Source organism: Candoia aspera, chromosome 2 (assembly GCF_035149785.1).
Source record: "Candoia aspera isolate rCanAsp1 chromosome 2, rCanAsp1.hap2, whole genome shotgun sequence".
NCBI lineage: Eukaryota > Metazoa > Chordata > Lepidosauria > Squamata > Boidae > Candoia > Candoia aspera.
The window spans coordinates 164,100,124-164,124,849 of NC_086154.1; the positions used below are offsets into that span (position 1 = coordinate 164,100,124).

General features: G+C 51.6%; 2 protein-coding genes and 1 long non-coding RNA gene across 3 annotated transcripts in view; 1 reads left to right on the forward strand and 2 right to left on the reverse strand.

Moving 5' to 3' along the window:
• The window catches only part of MRPL51 (mitochondrial ribosomal protein L51), a 377,933-nt gene that overhangs the window by 84,801 nt on the left and 268,406 nt on the right, over positions 1–24,726 (forward strand). The gene's annotated exons all lie outside the window — the stretch shown is intronic.
• On the reverse strand, positions 5,160–5,749 carry LOC134492498 (uncharacterized). The gene is made up of 3 exons (XR_010067447.1): positions 5,610–5,749; positions 5,378–5,497; positions 5,160–5,270 (listed from the first exon to the last, which is right to left on the reverse strand). It is a non-coding gene; the product is annotated as an uncharacterized LOC134492498 (long non-coding RNA).
• Positions 6,077–8,473, reverse strand: LOC134490155 (uncharacterized). Its single transcript, XM_063293046.1, has 5 exons — positions 8,215–8,473; positions 7,806–7,969; positions 6,895–7,017; positions 6,657–6,774; positions 6,077–6,321 (listed from the first exon to the last, which is right to left on the reverse strand). The coding sequence occupies exons 1-5, from the start codon at positions 8,446–8,448 to the stop codon at positions 6,145–6,147; spliced, it is 816 nt and encodes a 271-aa protein (XP_063149116.1). The 5' UTR covers positions 8,449–8,473; the 3' UTR covers positions 6,077–6,144.

Here is a 24,726-nt window from a genome sequence, read left to right on the forward strand (position 1 = left end):
AAGTTCTACTCAACTGTCAGAGTGCGGGAAAAGACCCAACAAAATACACTCACCCGGTTCGTTGGCTCGAAGGAAGTTTATTTTCAACTTTGCAAAGCTGGGCCCCCCGAATTTGGGTCTACTCGCAGGTAGCCCAAAGTTCAGGAAGCACCAGATTAAGCATTTCAAGCTCTTTTATTCCCTCTCTGCTGCCCCTCCCTTAGGAGGCTTGGCTTACAATCTAAACTAAACTATCTGCAAACGAGCTCTTCTGCTCCCTCCACTTGTTGGGTGAGCGGCCTGTCCTTGTTTCTAACCACATCCTCACGAGAGCGAGAAGCATCTACCCATATTGCAAAGCTTACTCAGCTGCAAACCCATTTGTCGGAGCATATGCGGTTTCCTACGAGCAAGCATAACAGGGCATCAGGAGGACAGTTACCCACATCCGTGTCTTCATGAATTTGAGACACGCTTTCTGCTTTTCACACCTGCTCTTAAGTTTCGTTAGTTGCAAAAAGCTTCCCCCTCTGCCCACTTCCTTGAATTTGAAGTACAACCAGCAGAATTCCCCTCTCACACAACTTAGTGGAACTTCTGACAAAGGAAAAAAGTATTCTCCAAAAGCCTTTAATGCTCAGGGATAGGAAGCTAAGCTGAAGGGCCCAAACCAAAAACTCATGGAAGCAAGTGGACCATCTGCTGATATTTTGCTCCAGATACCTACCTGTGTGGCTAGAAAATCAGTCCGTATGGCTGAAGCAAACGTAGATCTGAAAAGCCTCAGGATAGGCCATCCACTAGTGATAGGTTCCCTGGAAGAACTCATCCTGTGGGTTATTTTTTCAGCATCAGTTGATCAAATCACAGAGTTGTTATTGTAAAGCAGAAAGGCTACTTTGAACTTTTTGGGATGAAGGACAGTTTTAATCAAGAATATAAATTAAATAACAAGTTGATCTCATGGAATATGGCTGAACTCTATACATTCCACTTTAAAGAGACACCGTTAGGGGGGTGTCAGTGGGGGGGAAGCAGGACCAGAAACACAAGTCACAAAGCCTTCCTCTGTAACCCCAACCCACTTTGGAGGCTAAGGAAAGAGGTGCTGGGTCAGGCTTTGTTCAGAAACGTTTCTTAAGTGATGTAGAGCTTAGGTGAATTTACTGTACTTCCTTGGAAAGCTCATCTGTTTCTTTCTGCGAATTTGCTTAAGCTCTTATCTAGAAAAATTCTCTCAGTCTACAACAGGAGATGCTAGTTCAGATTATAACATGCTAACATAAAACAGGAAATCCATCATTTTGAGAGCATGTGACAGGCACACTCACAAGATGGCTGCCACAGCAGGATGTTTCTCATTTACAAAACGGCTGCCCTAGTCGGCATCACCAGGCAACCTGCTTCCTTCTTTCTGACTCCTGAAGAGGTTCCTCATCACCTCCTGGCCTACTTTTGCCTACTGCCAGATAAAGCACCAGGAGTGAAGAGCCACAGAAATAACCCTGGTGGATCTACTGTATCTCAAAAGGCTGACATTGGACTGCAAATTTACATTCTGAAATGCATGTGAGCCTTACATAGGCTTGAAAACTTTCTAAAATATAATGATGATACTGTACTGGTGGATAGTGATTTTGCAGAACCTCAGTTTGCCACCTTTTAAAAAAAAAATTAGAAATGAAGAGACAGGTGAAGTGGCAGACCAAAGGCAGTTTCTGAGAGGATGTCATTGCCCATGGATGCCACACTGGGGAATCTGTCCCATATGAAACATTGAGAGAACAAAACAAGTAATAATTATACTGTAATAATTGCAGCCTGCTGTATCTCAGCTTGGCTACAACTAGGGGATTTCTGCCGATTCTGGAACTGATTTCATTTTTGTCAAATTATAAAATAGCATTCCCATTTATTGTTTTTTAGAATTTCTTCCCCACTATTGTGTGCATTAAAAAGAATAAATGAACCAAGTTTTGAGCTCTGAAAGAACTTACCTAGTGTTGCACCACAGATACTTTTTTTTAAAAATGGAGATGCCCAGATTTGTATGCAGGAATTTCCACATGCAAGATGTGTACTCTCTGAGGGGGTCATTTCCAAAAAATAGCCAACAGCAGATTATTAGTGCATTAATTCTTTAACTGAAATTCTACCCTGTCTATTCACTTGAGAACTTTTAATATATTTTTCTAAACCATTACGTCATACTTAAAAACATTTATAATAAATAAAATGTAGAGGTGAGTCAACCTGGTGAGCATGTCCAAAACAGCTATGCAAGAAGAGAGTTTGGAAACTTGAACCACTTCGCAATGGTACTGCCAGGTAGTTGAGTAGATCCTATGATAGGGAATATAACCCAGAACAGGAGAGTTTGGAAATAAATAGATCTGATAGAGAGTCGTAGGGGTTGGCAGGAAAAGAAGTTAATTTGTGGAGCCTCTAAGGAGATAAGAACTGAAGACCTCCAGAAAGACCTCCAGAAAGACGGAGGGAGTGAGACTCAAAGTTGGGAAAAGATAAACTGTGGACATACCGATTCAGAGGCAACCCTCTCACACAAACCCAAAACAGGAGAAAAATATGTATTTTTTTGATGCCCCAAAGGGAGGAAAATTGCTACTTAGGACATCTCTGTTCCTGGAAGTTTGGAAGTAGGCTTGATGAGAATAAATTCTGTAAGACATGAAAATGACCCTTCTTCTGAGATTCTTTGGAGTGAGACACTCTAAAACCAAGGACTGGTTTCTGAGTTACAACAGAGGTAAGGTTTTAAAAAGGCATTAAATCTTAACCCTCTGTGCTCAAATGTCTGTTGCTCCAACTTTCTTCATGAGCAGCTTTCTGGCATTTTGGGGGATTAATCCCAGAGGGCTGCTGTTCTTTTGGTGGCAGATGTTAATTAGGTAAAATCCATCTTTCCTTCTCTGGATGCTGGGGAATGCAGCGCTGCTGCTGTATAAGTGAGGAAAATTGAAAAGGGTGCAGCTTCTTCCGGGCAGTTGACAAAAGCTGCCGTCCTCTCTCCTCCATGGCTCAAAGCCTGCTGCATCTGGGCTCAAGGCCTTTGCCTGCTCTGCCCTGTCTCCCTCTCCTTTCAAAACCATCCCAACAATCAATAGGAATGAAAGGTGTTTGAAAATGAGAGAGGGAGAAAGGGCTCCATGTGAGCAGGGCTAGAGGAAATGATCCCTGGGTCTTCTGACATGAACCTGCAGGATCCCTCCTGTCCACTGGGAAGGGGGGAATAGGACTCACTGTCCCAATGTGAGTGCATTTGCTCCTCAGCTCCAGACCTGCCTCTCAATGGACTGACATAAGGAAAAGCAGCAGGGTTTGATGGACAGTCTCAAACAGAAAAGAATCCATTATATTAAGCTACATTCTAGAGCAGGGTTTCTCAACCAGGGTCCAATGGAACTCTAGAGTTCCGTGAGAGGCCACTAGGGGTTCCCTGGGAGATCACAGTTTATTTTAAAAGCCGCCATCCTCTCTCCTCCATGGCTCAAAGCCTGCTGCATCTCAAGTCTCAAGTCCTTTGCCTGCTCTGCCCTTTCTCCCTCTCCTTTCAAAACCATCCCAACAACTGATATGAACAAATGAAAGGCGCTCAAAAGTGAGAGAGGGAGAAAGGGCTCCACGTGTGCAGGGTGAGAGGAAATGGTCCCTGGGTCTTCTGACATGAACCTGCATGATCCCTCCTGTCCCCTGCGAACTAGGGGGGGACTAGGACTCCCTGTCCCATGGCAGGTGGATTTGCTCCTCGGCTCCAGACCTGCCTCCCAATGGCCTGCCATAAGGAAAAGCAGCACTGATTTCTCTTCCTTCTCCACTCTTACTGGAATTTCAACACCAAAGTCCTTGCTGATTTTAACAACATATTCACTCTTTGATCAGAGGCAGACCGTTGAAGAAACAGAATGGAGCAAACACATGAAATAACCTAAGCAACAAGGTCAAAAGTACCATTTCACCACTTATTCAACAATTTTAACTGGAAATCGCCAACGTAGGGTGAACGTTGCTACGGGGAAGGCAAAAACCCCACTTGCCGAGTCCAATGGGTAAAATTCCTTCCCAGCCCCGTCAACCGGCGACTGACTTTTGTCTGTAGCAAGGAGATGGTATGCACCCTAGTGGTCTTTTCCTGCGGTGCTGCAAGGTGTTCACTGGCGCTGGAGGAAGGGCTTGAATTCCTGAAAAGACACAGAGATATCAGGCTGTCAGTTTCTCTGCTCGCAAGCCTTGCCTCAACCTTCACTGGGAGGAAGCCCATCAGTGGACATTCCTCCCTTCACAGGAAGGTCCTCTGCTTTTGGCCCCCGCCCTAAGAGAGCCGACTCAGGTCACGGCAAGTCCCGCCCCATCAGACAAAACCCTGACCCTCTTCCCCTGCTTTCCCTCCATTAGCCTCCATGCTACACCTGGGGAAGCTGTTACCCAGTTTCCCTCACTGGTCCATCAGGTGGAAAGGCCTTCATACTCAGGAGGATAACGATGCCGCCTACAGCCTGCCGCCAAGCGCCGGAGGGCAACCACCAGCCCGTGTGCAGAGTGGAGGGAGAAGGCCTTTCGTACCAAAGCTTTTGTTCTCTGGGCGACTCGCCTGACTGCAGCATCCTGGTCACCCAGAAGCTTATCCATATCTGCAAAGACAAAAGTTAGACCAGAGCGTCAAAATGCTTCCTGTATCCATCCTCCCTTCCTCCCTCCCTCCCCTCCCTCCCTCCCTCCCTCCTTCCCACACTCCTAACCCAAAGCTGTTCCTCTTGTCACTTTCCACAGGCATTGCTTACAAGCAAGGTAGATGGGAAGCTCCTTTCCAGTGAGGAGGCTGCCATTCAGATGAAACAGGTGACCTATAGAGGAAAGGAGGGAGAAAGACACACCACGGTCTCTTTCAAAGCCCACTTCTCAACTGAATGCAGCCCTAACTCCAGAATTCCCCACGCCTTTAATCCTGGGGAAAACGAGAGACTCAGCAGGAGGACTGCAGGCTCACGCCTGGCCTGGGCTAAAGGAAGGTCCATGGCCCAAACAGGCCAGTGACTCTATGAAAGACTGCAGGGGGCCATGCTTTTTGGCTGGAATGTGGCTATCCCTGGGCAGGAGAAACCCTGAACCTGGGGGATGAGACCTCCTGCCTGATTGCCCACAAAGAGGCTTCTCTTTCCATTACCAATGAACATTGCAGCCGTTCTCCTCACTGAAGCCTGCTTGCTCTTGAAGTATCAAAGGCAGGTGAACACTTCCATCTCCAACTGCAACTTTGGGATGGGGAACCAAATCTAGGAGATGAGGCAGAAAGGCAGAAGTGGGAGATCTCCAAGTGCTACATGCCCCACCCATGCCTCTCACCTCTAGAGGGGAACAGGAGCCAGACAAGGGCTCTTACCAGGCGCTTGGCGATCTGATGAAGTAGCTCTTGCAGGCTGTAAGTTCCCCCCACCAGGAGGGTGCCCCCACAGTGCCAATGGAGGGCCTGTGCCAGGTGCCGCAGGGTAACCTTTGCTGCCTTCAGAAAAAAGAGGAGAGAAAAAAGCTGGGGCCGTTCTTCTACTGCTTTCCTTGAGTGAGTCAGCTAGCCAAGCTGCAACCCTCTTTCCCCAGGCAAGCCAGGCCCTCACCTTCGCCACCTCCTCCTCAACATCCTCCACGTGCATCAGCACCGCAATGAGGGTGTGGATGGCTGCTGTCCCCTCAAGATCTTTCTGGTGCTGCAGAAGAGGCCAGACGTGTTTCAAGGCTGCCCTTTGGATGGTTGCCACCTCCTATGAAGGACCAAGGAAAAGTCTTTTTTCCTTGCCCTGCAAGAAACCATGTGGCCTCACAGTTAACATTCCCATTGACATTTTCCTCCTCTTCCAAGTGAGGAGGAGCTGAGGACTCAAGTGGTGGAAGAGCGAGCAGTACTGGGCAGCCAAGGAAGCATTCAGGGGAGTCCACACTTCCTCTCCTGTCTGGAGGCTGAGCTGCTCTGCCAAGCCCAAGAACTCCAAGATGATGGCAGAGCTGTCACTGCAGAGCCCACCAAGGACGGCATGGCAGAGCTCCTCGGGCTCATCATCTGCAGAGAAAATGGGAGATCTGAAAAACTCTCCTCCAATGAAAGAGAGAAGACAAACCTAACCATTTCTACCATTGTTCCCGAAGCGGAGGAGCTCAGCATTTGTCTATCCCCTGTGGGCGAGGGCCACTTACCACCTTGTAGTTCTTGCAGAGGTGGAGAAGGCCCTTCCTGCTCAGCTGGCGAATGGTCTGGCTGGGGTGTTCCAGCCAAGCCATGAGGAGCTTCCAGATCTTCTCTAAGGGAGCTTGGCTCTTGTAATTAGCCAGCAGCTGAAAGAGAGCAGAGCAGTCAAAGGCCCGTCAATGGCCAGAGGAGGAAAGAGAAGGAGTGAGCTAGCTTCACTGAGGAGAAGGTGCCCAAAAGGGCCCCAGGGAAGATGCTTCACCCTCGCTCTTTGGGGAAGCAGGAACATGCCTCTAGGCTCTCCTTTAGCTGCAGGGAAAGCAAGAGAGATGGCTTTTGGAGCTTGATCCCTCCCAACGGGACCTATAGGTGGCCTGGGTCAACTCCCATTTTCTCCTCCACATCACCCTGCTCGGCAAGGTCCCATTGCCTCCCCGGCTCAGAATCCTACAGACTGGGGGTAGGGGGGCGGGGTTCCCACCTCAACAAAGAAGGCCACCACTGCAGCCAAATGCTCCTTTGCCTCTTCCTTCTCCAGGACAGAACTTAGATGTCTCTGGAGGGCGCATGTGGCGGAGGGGGAGGTCTCTGTTAGGGCCCTGCAATACACCAAGGCTCTTTTGAGAAAAAGCCATCAGACGGACAGGCCAGGCTGGGCTGGAAGAGCAGAAGAAAGGTTTTCTTTGGGAAGAAAAGCTGCCCTTTGCCCTCTGACTTACGTCACCAACGTGGCCATGCCCTGGAGGCAGCAGCTGGGGCGGCACAGCATCTCCCTGCAGCTCTCTTCCAGGGTCAGGTGTGCCACCCTGGCTAGCAGCACCTGGATGGTGTCAACCATCTCCCTGCAGGGAAAAGAAGGCCAGAGTCACCAAGGGACCAACCCATAGTCTGAGGGGCAGAAGAAACCCTTTGGCCAATGCCCACAGGGAAGCTTCCCTCTGCAGGTTCTCTCCCTCCTTTCTCTGGAATGCCACGAGAAGAGCAAAGAGGGGCGGGAGCTCCAGAGGGGCCTGTCTTCTCCCTTGCAGCCGTTCACCACCAAATGGGATTTGCTGCATCTGTGTGAGTTTGACCCTCCACCCCATCCCAAGGGCATTCCAGAAACATCACGGAGGCCACAGATTCCGTTCGCTTCCTTTTCCTTAAAGCTTTGGGACAGACCTCATGAGAAAAGCAAGGCGCCTGTCCTAACAGTCAGAAATCACGCTGAGACGAGGAGTAGGTCTCTAATGTTTATTACTGCTACATTAACAGAATCCTAACAAACTGAAGAAGCGTGGGAAAAACCCAGACATATAAACCCCAAAAGCTAAGGCGGGTCTGATCTGTGTCTCTTTGAATGGCTGCTTAATTCCTCAGTACTACGCATGCGTTTTCCACCCTGGATGGAGGCTCCCTCCTGCTCTCCATCGGTACTCATGACATCGCCCAAGCTAGGAGCACTGAGTGCTTGAGAGCTTTCTTTCCTGGGGTCTATGCAGCACCTGGCCTGGCTAAGAGGAGGACTTGCAGGGCCAGAGGGGCATTGCTGAACCAGAAATGCTGCTTGGATGTGCAAAGAGAAAAGGAGGAGGAACTCAGAAGCCCAAGAAGGAGAGGGAGGCTCCTCCTTCCCAGTGCCGCTGCTTACTCCGGAGGCAGATGGTCCGCTCCTTGGGCTGATGTATTCTGCTGCCTGGCGCCTGTCATGATGGTATCCACCAGGCAGAGCAGAACTTCAGGGAACCAAGCCTCCAGCACCATGGGACACTCCTCGGACCGGACGATCCTCCCGATGAGCCTCGTCGCTCTGGCCTGAGGAGGGAAGGAGAGTTTGCCTCACCCACAGAGCTCCTAAGGAAAGTTGGCTAACGGAGCCCACCCTGCCTCTGGGTAGAATCACTCTCTCTGCCAATCCTCATCACCCAAAGGGCCTTCCTTCCTTCCCGTTTGCCTGTGAGGAGCCCACAGACCCAGGCAACACGATAGCATCTCCAAGAGGGAGAGGTTGACGTCTGGGTGTACAAGAGGACCACCTCTTTCCAAGCTCTACCCCTTACCATAGCTGCGGGAAGAGGATGCGTGGACTGTTCCTCTCCTTGAGGCAGCCAAGGGCCCTCCTTCTCCTTGGCCAGGAGCAGGGACAGGACTGCATCCCTGCTGCAGTACGGCGAGGTGATGATGGCCCAGAGCAGCTCGCCGCAGGTGCTGGGAAGAAAATCAGGAGGAGACCAAGTCAGACCCCTCTGCCTGTCCCAGGTCCACAAGGAGAAATACAGAAGGGTTGGCCTCATGCCGGACTTCCCTGGAACTCAAGGGAGGAAGAACCCGCAGCCCTGCCTACCTCCATGGGAGCTCTAACAGATGGTACATGACCAGCTCCAAGTTCTTCCGGGCCACCAGTTGTAAGCATTGCACAACCTGGCTTGGTCTGAGGGAGGGAGGAGAGGCCAGGCGGCAGATCTATCCAGTACTTCCTGCATACCCAAGAGAGAAAGAAAGAAGAAACGGAAGGGAATGGTGAATAGGTCCTTCTCTGGGGAAGCCTTCAGTTTAACCCTTGGTGTCAAGCCTTAGTCAACATTCGTGCAGACAAGTTGACTGCTTCCGGGTCTGGGTCCCTGTTGTATTCCCCTCTTCTTCCGGGGACATGCGTGAGAGAAGAAATACAGGATGATTAGATCTAGATTAGATTAGATCAGTTTGTGGAAAGGGAGTCATAACTGAGGTTCTGGAGGAGGACAGAGAAGTAGAGGTTTGATAGAACCGTGCAGGATCCAACCAAGGGTTTGGTTCTCTCTCTTCTATTTAACATCTATATGAAGCCACTGGGTGAGATCATCTGTCACCACGGGATGAGTGTCATGAGTGCCGTTGAGCTAAAGTCATCAGCGCAATGGCACTCATGACAATGACAAGGAAATAGGTGAAGGGGTACAAGTTAAGTAGCCATCAACCCACAACGACTAACGGCTAACAAACAATAGCTAAACAGATCACGGAGCCACCCAAGCCATCAGCGGCAATACAACGGGGATCGCCCAGCTGAAAGCAATCAGCAGAAGAATGAAAACCTGAGGATGGGCGATCCTGGAAACCCTCAACCAATGGCAGGGCAACGCATGGGACAAAGGGGGGTGACGTGACCGAGAGCGAGGGGGCGCTGACTGGCGCGGGGTATTTAAACCCCGCACCGGCGCGCTCCTGTCACTCTCAGCTTTTTTCTACCAACGTTGTACCTACCCTGAAATAAACCAGAGCCTGCTTTGCAAACCAGTGTCTGAACGTTATTCAGAGGTAGGCAGCGCATGACATAAAGCTGAGAGTCATAAACTCAGCCTCGCCGAGCCCCACCGGACGACAACGAGCCGCGGGAGGAGTAGACGGCGAGAAGACCAGCAAGATGAGGCCGGAACGACGCGGGCAAGGAGGGCGAGCCGCGCGGCAAGAGACAGAGGAGGACCGACCGAGGCCAGAGGCACCGCGGACTCCCGGAGCCATGGACGCCCACCCCACCCGACCCGAGCCTCAGCTCCAACCCCAAGGGGAGATGGCGACGGAGGCAACCCGACCGCGGGAGGGAGCAGCACGACTTCCGAAACCAGCGGAGGACCCCGCGCCCCACATCGCACCCCAGCAACGGGTGTGGAGCGACAGCCCCACGATGCTCGACACGGAGGAGGACGACGGAGACACCCATCAGACGGAGGAGGAAGCGGACCCGCGGCGGAGGGACGATGAACCCCACCGGCAACCCACCCCCGAGGACGCGCCAACGGAACCGGCCCCAGCGGCGGCGCGGGCTGTGGACGAGGAGGCACGAGCTGAACTCGCGGCCATGCGGGCTCAGCTGACGGAACTCCGGACCATGCTCCAGGCGCTCATGCCCCCCGCGCCACCCAACGACGTCCCCGCACAAGCCCACACCCCGAGCGAAGCACCGAACCCACACGGGCCAGCGGAGAGCCAGCAGACGGCACAGGCGGCCGACACCACACCCCGGGAAGCGAGAGGCGGGGCCGCACAAAACGCCCGGGCCCCAAAGGACTTCCCCATCTTCTTCGATGGGACCCCCTCAAAACTCTCGTTTTTCGTGACCAACGCTAGGGAGTTCATGGGGAGGCACGGACACTCCTATGACTCCGAGGCCGACAAGATCGCCGCCGTGGCGATCAAACTCCAAGACAGGGCGGCGGACTGGTACATCCAACTGTACGAGTCCAGCTCCCCCGCCCTCGCCACCTTCCCTGCTTTCATCAAAGAGATGAAAACCTACTTCGAAGACCCCCTAGCTAAAGTACGGGCGAAAAGCGCACTCCAGAGACTTAAACAGGGCACACGCACGGTCCCTGACTACGCCCTGGAGTTCAAAGCCCTCGCGGGAAAGGTCTGCGACTGGTCTGAGACCACCCTGCTGGAAATCTTCAAAAGGGGGCTCAACCGCGACGTTCTCCAATGGGCCCTCTACCGCGACGACCCAGAAACGTTACACGGGTGGATCCACCTCGCGGGGAAAGCCGAACACGCGCACCGCACCTTCCTGATGACAACCACGGAAGACACAAACTATGTCGGGAAAAAGGTACCCGCACCACACGGGGGGATGGCCGGCCCCATATACCCAAAAAAGAAGTTCAACCGGGAGCCCTGCGGGAGGTGTGGCAAATTAGGGCACAAGACGGCGGATTGCTTCGCCAACCGACCGCCGACCAGCGCGCCCAAGCCCGCCCCGAAAATTAGCCCCAAACCACCCAACCCGGGGCCGCCCCCTCACCGCCGAATGACCGTGGCCACAGCGACACCGGAAGAGGGCTGGGACGCTTACTGGGGGGAAGAGGACAATACCGACCCCGACCAGCCGGCGGGAAATGCTCCCCGCTTGCTCTGAGACGCGTGGCGAGGCAGGCGGTGGGACAACAACGCGGACCACCTCAACGAAACGACAAAAGCTCCGTAATATTGGCAGCAATTCAACTCTCTGCCGGCAACGGAGCCACCACGGCCGCGGCACTAGTGGACTCGGGGTGCTCAAAAAACCTCATCCACCCCGACCTAGTCGCCAAACTCGACCTCCGCTGCTTCCCCCTCCCCACGCCGCTGGCATTCCACCAGCTGGACGGCTCTACAGCGGGAGGGAAACCAGCCACGCTACAAACCGAGCCGGTCACCCTGCAAATGGGCACTCACACCGAGCGCACAGCGTTCGTAGTCACGCCCATCGGACGGCCCATTGCAGTCCTGGGGATGCCATGGCTCGCGAAAAACAACCCGCGGATCAACTGGGCGACCCGCACCTTCACATTCGGCGACGGCGAGTATCGAGCACCAGTACCAGCTGGCAAAAGCAACCCCACGGTAGGACGAGCGGAGGCGACCACACAAGACAATGCCGCTACCACAGCAGACCTACCAGAACAATACGCCAACTTCTCCGAAGTCTTCGGAGAGGCAGAAGCCGACCAACTACCCCCCCACCGCAAGACGGATTGCCGGATTGACCTACTGCCCGACGTCCCCTTACCTAGACCAAAGATTTATTCGATGACCCCGAAGGAGATGGCAACCCTCCGGGAGTTCATCGATAAAAACCTAGACAGGGGATTCATAGAGCCAGCATGCTCACCGGTCGGAGCCCCCGTCTTATTCCGGGAGAAGAAAGACGGGACCCTACGGCTCTGCACCGACTACCGGGGCCTAAACGCGGCTTCCCTGTCCAACAAATACCCCTTACCCCTGGTGAAGGACATGCTCGCCCACCTGTCCACGGGCAAAGTCTTTTCCAAATTGGTTTGGACCTTCGCGAGGCGTACTATCGCATCCGAATCAGGAGGGGGACGAATGGAAGACGGCGTTTAACTGCCCCCTAGGCGCGTTCCAGTACAAGGTACTGCCCTTCGGACTCGCGGGGGCCCCTGGGGTGTTCATGCAGCTCATCAATGAGGTACTGCATGAACATCTGTTTAAAGGGGTCCTGGTCTACATCGACGACGTCCTCATTTACACAAAAACGCACGAGGAACACGTAACCTTAGTCAGGCAAGTCCTCGACAAGCTCAGAAGGCGCAGCTCTATGCAAAGCCTACAAAGTGCGAGTTTCACAAAGAGCGCCTAGACTATTTGGGGTATCGAATCTCCGGGGACGGCATCGAAATGGACCCCGCAAAAGTCGAAGCGGTGCTAAACTGGAGCGGCCCCGCAACAGACGGCAACTACAGAGCTTCCTGGGATTCGCGAATTTCTACAGGTCATTCGCCCGGGGTTCGCTGAGATAGCCCTCCCCTTAACGGACCTCCTCAAAACCAAAGGGGTGGGGACACCCGACGCGCCAAGAACCCAGGCACAGTGCTGAATTGGACTCCGCGTGCCAGACCGCATTCGACAAGCTGAAAGCGCTGTTCACGACGGAGCCAATCCTCGCGCACCCCGGACCCAGAACGGCCGTTCGTGGTCCAAGCCGACGCCTCAGACTTCTCCCTGGGAGCCATCCTGCTACAAAAAGACTCCACGGGCTCCTGAAACCATGTGCCTACCTGTCCAAGGAAGTTCTCCGAGACAGAGAGGCGATGGCACGTCTGGGAGAAAGAAGCCTTCGCGGTGAAATCGGCACTAGAGACGTGGCGACACCTACTCGAGGGAGCCACCCAACCATTCGAGGTCTGGACGGACCACCGGAACCTCGAGGCCCTACGAACGCCTAGACGCCTTAGCCCAAAACAGGTCCGATGGGCCCAATTCTTCAGCCGCTTTGATTTCCAACTGAAGTTCATGCCGGGCAAGAAGAACTTCCTGGCCGACGCCCTCTCCCGGCTGCCCCAAGACGAAGAGCCCGCCCCAGACACCATTGGGACGGTCCTATCCGCCTCGCAACTGGGGATGGCCGTGACCACCCGAAGCGGCGCACGGAGGCAGCTCAACGCTACGGCGCAGCCGACGGCGGGACAACCGGCGACGGAAAGAAGCCAACCGCAACTACCAGGGGGAATGCGCAAGGACCTCGCCGCCGCCCTCAAAACCGACCCCTGGTTCCTGGCAAACCCCGACAAGGTAACGATGGCGCAAGACCTAGCATGGGGGGAAGGCAGAATCTACGTCCCGGACTCGCAACGCCAGGCGATCTTGCATAGGTCACACGACGCCAAGCAAGCGGGACACTTTGGGTTCCTCAAGACCCTACACCTCACACGGCGCCAATTCTGGTGGCCCGCGCTCAGGCGGGACGTAAAAACCTACGTGGCGTCCTGCCCAACGTGCGCTAGGGCCAAACGGGCACCAGGCAAACCCGCGGGGCTACTGCAACGGGTGGCAGAACCCTCCCGCCCATGGGAGGAAATCTCTATGGATTTTATAGTGGACCTCCCACCCAGCCAGAAGAAAACGGCTATTTGGGTGGTGAAGGACTACTTCTCAAAGCAGGCCCACTTCATCCCCTGCACGTCGGTCCCATCCTCACAACAACTAGCCAAACTCTTCCTCATCCACGTGTACAGGCTACACGGATGTCCCGCACGTGTGGTGGACCGACAGGGGCACACAGTTCACCTCCAAATTCTGGCGGGCCTTCCTGAAGCTGACGGGGACCCAACAGGCCCTATCTACGGCTTGGCATCCGCAGACGGACGGAGCCACTGAGGTTCTTAATGCCACCTTAGAGCAATTTATACGATCATATACGAACTACCACCAAGACGACTGGGCTGAACTGCTCCCGTTCGCCGAAGTCGCATACAATAACGCCGTCCACACGAGCACGGGAAAACCCCGTTCGAAGTAGTCTCGGGGCGCGACTTCGTCCCCATCCCGGAGCTACCTCAACCCCCGGAACCCCAGGTGGACGCCAGCGACTGGGGACGGAAGATCGCGGAAGCATGGCCAGTAATCACGGCGGCGCTAAAGGAGGCACAGGCTGCTTACAAAGAGCAGGCCGACAAGCACCGGCGCCTACAACCGACGTTCCAGGCGGGGGATATGGCCTATCTCTCCACCAAGTTCCTAAAGTCAACCCAACCCTCGAAAAAACTGGGGCCTAAGTACATCGGGCCGTTCCGAGTCACGCAAATAGTGAACCCGGTAGCAATACGCCTGGACCTGCCACACAACCTCCGGAGGCTCCACCGGTGTTCCACACCAGCCTCCTAAAACCGGCAACCACCTCCCGATGGCACCCAAGCACGCCACAGCCCGCACCGCTCATGATCGACGGGCAACACCACTTCGAGATAAGGGACATCTCGACTCCCGCAAGCAACGAGGAACCCTACACTATCTGGTCAGGTGGAAACACTTCCCCCACCCGGAATGGGTGGCGGCGCACAACGTTAACGCGCCTGACCTGACCAGAGCATTTCACCGGGCATACCCCGACAAACCGCAACCAAGGTCAGCAAAACCAAACCCCCCCCGCAGGCCTCCCCCCGCCTCCCGTGCCCCAAGGGAAAGGGCCCCCCCCAAGCCCGCGACTTGGGTGGACCTTCCCCCCCCCGGGACTCACTCCCCCCGCCCCGGGCCCACGGGGTGGTGACAAAACGATCGCCAGCACCCTCCCCCCCGCCCCCGGCCGCGGGGGAGTGGCAAGCAAGTCAACAGGGCAACCTGGGGGCAACGCCCAAGAGACACAACAAAGGCGACGCACTCTAAATAAGAAAAGAAGGGCCCTACCTGGAGCTGAGAAGCACCCGACCAGCCACGCCTCTCGCCTCGCCGAACTGAGCCAAACAAACAGGGTGTGGCTGGAGCATGCGCACGCCAGGTCAGAACCCGAGCGTGCGCACCATGGACACACCCTGGGAAGGCACGTGGTAGAGGGAGGAGCAAAGGGAGGGGCGACAACTACTCCGGCGGGAACTTTGAAAAAAAAAAAAAAAAAAGGGCTTTTGACAGCTCTATGGGGAAAACCCAGAAACCCGGGGGAGAACACTATTCGGAAAGGGGGCAGTATGTCATGAGTGCCGTTGAGCTAAAGTCATCAGCGCAATGGCACTCATGACAATGACAAGGAAATAGGTGAAGGGGTACAAGTTAAGTAGCCCATCAACCCACAACGACTAACGGCTAACAAACAATAGCTAAACGGATCACGGAGCCACCCAAGCCATCAGCGGCAATACAACGGGATCGCCCAGCTGAAAGCAATCAGCAGAAGAATGAAAACCTGAGGATGGGCGATCCTGGAAACCCTCAACCAATGGCAGGGCAACGCATGGGACAAAGGGGGGTGACGTGACCGAGAGCGAGGGGGCGCTGACCGGCGCGGGGTATTTAAACCCCGCACCGGCGCGCTCCTGTCACTCTCAGCTTTTTTCTACCAACGTTGTACCTACCCTGAAATAAACCAGAGCCTGCTTTGCAAACCAGTGTCTGAACGTTATTCAGAGGTAGGCAGCGCATGACAATGAGGTACCATCAGTATGCTGATGATACTCAATTATATATCTCCATCCCGGGTGAGGTAAGCGATGCGGAGTCTGCCCTGTCTCAGTGCCTGGGGGCTGTGGGGGCCTGAATGGGGAACAACAGACTTTGGCTGAATCCTGGTAAGACGGAGTAGCTGTGGATTAATGGGTCCTTGGTTTCTGGGAAATTGCCATCTTTAATTCTGGATGGGGTCACACTGCCCCAGACAGATCTGGTACGTAACTTGGGGGTCCTTCTGGACTCACGACTCCTGCTCAAAGAGCAGGTAGCAGTCGTGGCCAGGCAGGCCTTTGCGCAACTCCGTGTTGTGCGCCAGTTATGCCCTTTCCTGGAATGAGAGGCCCTTCAGACAATCACTCACGCCCTGGTTATCTCCCACATAGACTACTGCAATGCACTCTACATGGGGCTACCCTTGAAGAGTATCCGGAAGCTACAGCTGGTCCAGAATGCAGCCACGTGGGTAATTCTAGGTGTCCCAAGGGTGGCACGCGTAACACCTTTGCTGCATGAGCTGCACTGGCTTCCAGTTTGCTTCCAGGTCCAATTCAAAGTGTTGGTTATGACCTTCAAAGCCCTACATGGCATGGGTCCAGGCTACTGAAGGACCGTCTCATCCCATTACATTGACCTGTCCCACCAGTGCATGCAGAGAGGGCATGCTACGGATCCCATCTGTTAGAGAGTTCCATCTGGTGGGGTTGCGGAAGCGTGCCTTCTCTGCAGCAGCTCCTGCCCTTTGGAACATTCTCCCCCTGGAGTTGAGACAGGCCCCCTTGCTCCTGGACTTCTGCAAAAACTTAAAAACCTGGTTTTGTCATCATGCCTGGGGCAGGAAGGAGAACAGCTCCTCCCGGGGATGGCTAGCTCCTAGAATTGCCCTATTTTGCTTACAGATTGAGAGAGGTCCTTGCCATCTGGATTCTATTACATTTAGTATATTTGTATTGTATATTTTATTATTTATTTATATTATATTATTGTACAGTATTTATATTAAATTGCGGTTAATTTTTTTTTTTACTGTAAACCACCCAGAGTCCCTCCTTGAGGGGAAATGGGTGGTGATAAATTTGACAAACAAACGAACAAACAAACAATTCAGCTTAAATTCCAAGCCCTTATCAGAAAACAAATTATCTTGATGTATGCTCTTCCTTTATTTGCTCAGTCATTCCTAATGTTACATTTAATTTTGAAGAAAGGGTTAAATAACTGTAATGCTTGTAATTTTTTTGTTTGTTTATTCATTTAGTCACTTCGACTCTTCGTGACTTCATGGACCAGCCCACGCCAGAACTTCCTGTCGGTCGTCAACAACCCAGTTCCCCCAGGGATGAGTCCGTCACCTCTAGAATATCATCCATCCACCTTGCCCTTAGTCAGCCCCTCTTCCTTTTGCCTTCCACTCTCCTTAGCATCAGCATCTTCTCCAGGGTGTCCTGTCTTCTCATTATGTGGCCAAAGTATTTCAGTTTTGCCTTTAATATCATTACCTCAAGTGAGCAGTCTGGCTTTATTTCCTGGAGGATGGACTGGTTTGATCTTCTTGCAGTCTAAGGCACTCTCAGAATTTTCTCCAACACCACAGTTCCAAAGCATCTATCTTCTTTCTCTCAGCCTTCCTTATGGTCCAGCTCTCGCAGCCTTATGTTACTACGGGGAACACCCTTGCTTTAACTATGCAGACCTTTGTTGTCAGTGTGATGTCTCTGCTCTTAACTATTTTATCAAGATTTGTCATTGCTCTTCTCCCAAGGATTAAGCGTCTTCTGATTTCCTGACTGCAGTCAGCATCTGCAGTAATCTTCGCACCCAGAAATACAAAGTCTTTCACTGCTTCTACATTTTCTCCCTCTATTTGCCAGTTATCAATCAAGCTGGTTGCCATAATCTTGGTTTTTTTGAGGTTTAGCTGCAAGCCAGCTTTTGCACTTTCTTCTTTCACCTTCATCATAAGGCTCCTCAGTTTCTCTTCGCTTTCAGCCATCAAAGTGGTATCATCTGCATATCTGAGATGGTTAATGTTTCTTCCCTTCAGCAAAGGATCGTTACCTTGTCGTGGTGCTGGAGCTTGAGCACCTCAATGATGCCATGAGCTAAACCGTGAAGGGCCACCCAAGACGGGAAGGTCATGACAGAGAGGTCAGACTAAATGCGATCCCTGGGGAAGGTAATGGCAACCCACCCCAGTATTCTTGCCGTGAAAACTAAATGGATCAGTACAACCAGAGATATGTCGGTATACCATCGGAAGATGAGACCCCCAGGTCGGAAGATGGTCAAAATGCTACTGGGGAGGAACAGAGGATGAGCTCAACTAGCCCCAGACGTGATGACGCAGCTAGCTCAAAGCCGAAAGGACGGCTAGCGGCCGACGGTGCTGGTGGTGAACGGCGAATCCGATGTTCTAAGGATCAACACACCATCGGAACCTGGAATGTAAGATCTATGAGCCAGGGCAAATTGGATGTGGTTATTGGTGAGATGTCAAGATTAAAGATAGACATTCTGGGCGTCAGTGAACTGAAATGGACTGGAATGGGCCACTTCACATCAAATGACCACCAGATCTACTACTGCGGACAAGAGGACCACAGAAGAAATGGAGTAGCCTTCATAATTAATAGTAAAGTGGCTAAAGCAGTGCTTGGATACAACCCAAAAAATGATAGAATGATCTCAATTCGAATTCAGGGCAAGCCATCTAACATCACAGTGATCCAAATATACGCCCCAACCACAAATGCTGAAGAAGCTGAAGTAGAGCAGTTCTATGAGGATCTGCAGCACCTACTGGACAACACGCCTAAAAGAGATGTTATTTTCATCACAGGAGACTGGAATGCTAAGGTGGGCAGTCAAATGACACCTCGAATTACAGGTAAGTATGGCCTGGGAGAACAAAACGAAGCAGGACACAGGCTGATAGAATTTTGCCAAGACAATTCACTCTGCATAACAAACACTCTCTTCCAACAACCTAAGAGACGGCTTTATACATGGACTTCACCAGATGGACAACACCGAAATCAGATTGATTACATCCTTTGCAGCCAAAGGTGGCGGACATCTGTACAGTCGGTAAAAACAAGGCCTGGAGCTGACTGTAGTTCAGATCACGAACTTCTTCTTGCACAATTTAGGAGCAGACTCAAGAGATTAGGGAAGACCCACAGATCAGCTAGATATGAGCTCACTAATATTCCTAAGGAATATGCAGTGGAGGTGAAGAACAGATTTAAGGGACTGGACTTAGTAGATAGGGTCCCAGAAGAACTCTGGACAGAAGTTGGCAGCATTGTTCAGGAGGCGGCAACAAAATACATCCCAAAGAAAGAGAAAACCAAGAAGGCAAAATGGCTGTCTGCTGAGACACTAGAAGTAGCCCAAGAAAGAAGGAAAGCAAAAGGCAACAGTGATAGGGGGAGATATGCCCAATTAAATGCAAAATTCCAGAGGTTAGCCAGAAGAGATAAGGAATTATTTTTAAACAAGCAATGCGCGGAAGTGGAAGAAGACAATAGAATAGGAAGGACAAGAGACCTCTTCCAAAAAATTAGAAACATTGGAGGTAAATTCCAGGCAAAAATGGGTATGATCAAAAACAAAGATGGCAAGGACCTAACAGAAGAAGAAGAGATCAAGAAAAGGTGGCAAGAATATACAGAAGACCTGTATAGGAAGGATAACAATATCGGGGATAGCTTTGACAGTGTGGTCGGTGAGCTAGAGCCAGACATCCTGAAGAGTGAGGTTGAGTGGGCCTTAAGAAGCATTGCTAATAACAAGGCAACAGGAGATGACGGCATCCCAGCTGAACTGTTCAAAATCTTGCAAGATGATGCTGTCAAGGTAATGCATGCTATATGCCAGCAAATTTGGAAAACACAAGAATGGCCATCAGACTGGAAAAAATCAACTTATATCCCCATACCAAAAAAGGGAAACACTAAAGAATGTTCAAACTATCGAACAGTGGCACTCATTTCACATGCCAGTAAGGTAATGCTCAAGATCCTGCAAGGTAGACTTCAGCAGTTCATGGAGCGAGAATTGCCAGACGTACAAGCTGGGTTTAGAAAAGGCAGAGGAACTAGAGACCAAATTGCCAATATCCGCTGGATAATGGAAAAAGCCAGGGAGTTTCAGAAAAACATCTATTTCTGTTTTATTGACTATTCTAAAGCCTTTGACTGTGTGGACCATAACAAATTGTGGCAAGTTCTTAGTGGTATGGGGATACCAAGTCATCTTGTATGCCTCCTGAAGAATCTGTATAACGACCAAGTAGCAACAGTAAGAACAGACCACGGAACAACAGACTGGTTTAAGATTGGGAAAGGAGTACGGCAGGGCTGTATACTCTCACCCTACCTATTCAACTTGTATGCAGAACACATCATGCGACAAGCTGGCCTTGAGGAATCCAAGGCTGGAGTTAAAATTGCTGGAAGAAACATTAACAATCTCAGATATGCAGATGATACCACTTTGATGGCTGAAAGTGAAGAGGAACTGAGGAGCCTTATGATGAAGGTGAAAGAAGAAAGTGCAAAAGCTGGTTTGCAGCTAAACCTCAAAAAAACCAAGATTATGGCAACCAGCTTGATTGATAACTGGCAAATAGAGGGAGAAAATGTAGAAGCAGTGAAAGACTTTGTATTCCTAGGTGCAAAGATTACTGCAGATGCTGACTGCAGTCAGGAAATCAGAAGACGCTTAATCCTTGGAAGAAGAGCAATGACAAATCTCGATAAAATAGTTAAGAGCAGAGACATCACACTGACAACAAAGGCCCGCATAGTTAAAGCAATGGTGTTCCCTGTAGTAACATATGGCTGCGAGAGCTGGACCATAAGGAAGGCTGAGCGAAGGAAGATCAATGCTTTTGAACTGTGGTGTTGGAGGAAAATTCTGAGAGTGCCTTGGACTGCAAGAAGATCCAACCAGTCCATCCTCCAGGAAATAAAGCCAGACTGCTCACTTGAGGGAATGATATTAAAGGCAAAACTGAAATACTTTGGCCACATAATGAGAAGACAGGACACCCTGGAGAAGATGCTGATGGTAGGGAGAGTGGAAGGCAAAAGGAAGAGGGGCCGACCAAGGGCAAGATGGATGGATGATATTCTAGAGGTGACGGACTCGTCCCTGGGGGAGCTGGGGGTGTTGACGACCGACAGGAAGCTCTGGCGTGGGCTGGTTCATGAAGTCACGAAGAGTCGGAAGCGACTAAACGAATAAACAACAACAATGTTTCTTCCAGAGATTTTAACTCCAGCCTTGGATTCCTCAAGCCCAGCTTGTCGCATGATGTGTTCTGCATACAAATTGAATAGGTAGGGTGAGAGTATACAGCCCTGCCGTACTCCTTTCCCAATCTTAATCCAGTCCGTTGTTCCGTGGTCTGTTCTTACTGTTGCTACTTGGTCGTTATACAGATTCTTCAGGAGGCAGACAAGATGACTTGGTATCCCCATACCACTAAGAACTTGCCACAATTTGTTATGGTCCACACAGTCAAAGGCTTTAGAATAGTCAATAAAACAGAAATAGATGTTTTTCTGAAACTCCCTGGCTTTTTCCATTATCCAGCGGATATTGGCAATTTGGTCCCTAGTTCCTCTGCCTTTTCTAAACCCAGCTTGTACATCTGGCAATTCTCACTCCATGAATTGCTGAAGTCTACCTTGCAGGATCTTGAGCATTACCTTACTGGCATGTGAAATGAGTGCCACTGTTCGACAGTGTGAACATTCTTTAGTATTCCCCTTTTTTGGTATGGGGATATAAGTTGATTTTTTCTAGTCTGATGGCCATTCTTGTGTTTTCCAAATTTGCTGGCACATAGCATGCATTACCTTGACAGCATCATCTTGCAAGATTTTGAACAGTTCAGCTGGGATGCTGTCGTCTCCTGCTGCCTTGTTATTAGCAATGCTTCTTAAGGCCCCTTCAACCTCACTCTTCAGGATGTCTGGCTCTAGCTCACTGACCACACCATCAAAGCTATCCCCGATATTGTTATCCTTCCTATACAGGTCTTCTGTATATTCTTGCCACCTTTTCTTGATCTCTTCTTCTTCTGTTAGGTCCTTGCCATCTTTGTTTTTGATTATACCCATTTTTGCCTGGAATTTACCTCTGATGTTTCTAATTTTCTGGAAGAGGTCTCTTGTCCTTCCTATTCTATTGTCTTCTTCCACTTCTGTGCATTGTCTGTTTAAAAATAATTCCTTATCTCTTCTGGCTAACCTCTGGAATTTTGCATTTAATTGGGCATATCTCCCTGTATCACTGTTACCTTTTGCTTTCCTTCTTTCTTGGGCTACTTCTAGTGTCTCAGCAGACAGCCATTTTGCCTTCTTGGTTTTCTCTTTCTTTGGGATGTATTTTGTTGCCGCCTCCTGAACGATGTTGCGAACTTCTGTCCAGAGTTCTTCCGGGACCCTATCTAGTAAGTCCAGTCCCTTAAATCTATTCTTCACCTCCACTGCATATTCCTTAGGAATATTAGTGAGCTGATATCTAGCTGATCTGTGGATCTTCCCTAATCTCTTTAGTCTGATCCTAAATTGTGCAATAAGAAGTTCGTGATCGGAACTACAGTCAGCTCCAGGTCTTGTTTTTACCGATGTCATGTTCACTGTTCCGATGTTTCTGCATCGTAAGGGTTCGCTTGCCATGGTGCTGATACATGTTCTAGCTGGGAGGGTACTGCTGCGAGCCTTGTACTGAAAACGTGTTGATCTGTGCCAGAAGGAATGTGTTTAGACTATCTCTGAAATGTCAAGGTCTCTTTGCCCGTTGAGCAGCAGAGCTCGTTAGGAGCACCTGGGAATGTGGGGTGAACTGCATGTGAGGGAGGAGTTGGGCTGCTGTTTGTAAGATGCTATTTAGTTTGAGTTTAGGTGCGCTTTTCTCATTCTCAGCTTTTTACCTGTTTGCACCCTTTTCTAAATAAACTCAGAACCTGAATTTTTCCTTTGTGAGTCTGAGTGTATTATTGGAATTAAGGCAACTATTACATAAAGCTGAGAATCATTTTCCAAACCAACCTCGCTGCTCTTTACCAGAAAATTTTCTTGTGAAAGAGGATCCAGCGATGGCTGAGGGGGGAGAGGATCTTACAGAGTTCGAGGAACGGGCGGAACAAGCTCCAGAGTCGACGACCACGAGCAGGTACCCGAGCCCTGTCCCTGCCTGAGCAACTTCTCAGTCGGGGGACTCCTACTCTACAGCAGGATCAAGGAAACCGCCGCAGGACAACAGAGCGGGGCAGGAGCAATTCCTATGGGATGCGCTGACGGACCCTCAGCCCGGGCCATCCCGCTCAACATGGAAGCTACGCTGGCCAGACACTCCGCTGGGAGTGGGACCCGGGGTGTCACGAAGCCCTCCGCAGGAGGGACCGGGGCTGGAGGACTCCGCCACGCTGGACCGGATTAGGGTCCTGGAATCCAAGGTCGAATCCATGGAACATGTCTTGCTCCTCGACTCCTTCCTGTGCCTCTTGGGTCCTGACTGGAGGAAGGAGGTGAGGTGCGGAAGAACATCCAGCCAGCTCAACCTCCCCTTTCCCAGACCGGTTGGTCAGTCAGTCGGACTTTTGTTCCCCTGCAAGCCCCTTGTGGACAGGAAGCCGCCTGGGGGGGCTGGCGCATTGACTTGTGTGGCCTGTCAATGGTGCCCTGCCGAGACCAGCTGGGATTTGGGAGAAGGCCTTGGTACCTGGCAAGGGGCACAGGAAGGTCTTCTACTCTGTCATCCACATAGCAGCAAAATGGACACCTTTTCAAGACAGTCTGTGAGCAGAGGGGAGCAGAGAAAGAGGCCTGAGCCAGGGAGAGAGAGTCGGGGCCCAACTTTCTCCCCCTTCCCGGTTTCTTGGCAGCTGGGAGGGCCTCACTTACTCTGAACAGCCGTCGTAGCACCATAGCAGGGGCTGGATGGCACGAGGAAAGGGCACCAGCAGGAGAGGCTCAGGAGACTGTCAGCCAGCCAGCGGGCAAGTCCAGAAAGAGAGTGAGCTGCCTGGGTGCCAGCTGGCGGCTTTATAGGCGGGCTTGGAACCTCGTTCCCTTGGCAACCAGGGAAACAGCCCCAAGGGCCACTTTTGAAGGTACACAATGATGGTGGACCTATAGGCAGGCTCAGAACCTTGTTCCCTCGGCAACCGGGGAAACAGTCCCAACGGCCACTTTTGAACCTACGCAATGATGGTGGCTCTATAGGCAGGCTTTGAACCTTGTTCCCTTGGCAACCGGGGAAACAGCCCCAACAGCCACTATTTGTACCCACACAAGTATGGCGGCTCTCTCGGGGCCAGGAGTGGCCAGGCAGCCCTGTGGCCGACTCTCTTGGTGGCCTTTGGCCTCTGTGGGAAGCTGTCTGTTCGTGAGCAGCGCAAAAGCATTATCACATGTGGCAAAAGCACAGAGAGGGGCCAGAAATGCCAACTTACTTCTCTTCTGGGCCTCTTGGGCAATCTGACCTTCCTTTCCCCTTCAGGCCAGCACAGCCTGGTATCTCCCACCCTCCACTTAGTGGGGTCTGAGTCCTGTCCACTCAGAGGAGAATTCCCTTCTTTTTCCCAGCGTGGGGGCCTGGGGTCTGAAAGTGGCATACAAGAGGGGCAGGGCAGCCTATCTGATGTCATTCAAAGCCACCTCCCCTCTATGCTGGCCAGCCTGGATGTGCCAGTGGTCATGTAGGAAGCCCAAGAAGGCCACCGGTCGCTCATCAGTGATGCGGGGCAATGGCTGGTGGGGGCTGCAGAGGAGGTGGGAGGTCATGGGAAGTGGGAACTGTGAGATGGGGAAATGCCTTTCAGCCCTTCAGCAATACTCTGGCTGAGGGAATTGTTTGCTCCATATGCCCATAAAAGGAGCAACTCTCAGATGGATCCAAGCCTCTTTCGAACCCAAATTAAGGCCCCACCTGCCTCCTTTTCAGAATGATACCTGTAATCAAATCATAGGAAGCTGGCCTGCTAGTGTTGCCTAGAAGGCACCCCAAGTTTGGTGTGGAGCTGATAAAAGCTTGGTCCCTGAATTTGGGAGAGAGACTAACATTGCAAAGTGGCTTTTTGACTACCTGAAAACATCACAGCAATTCAGGCAAAAGCAAAAGCATTTATTAAGGGGAGGGGGTGTCAA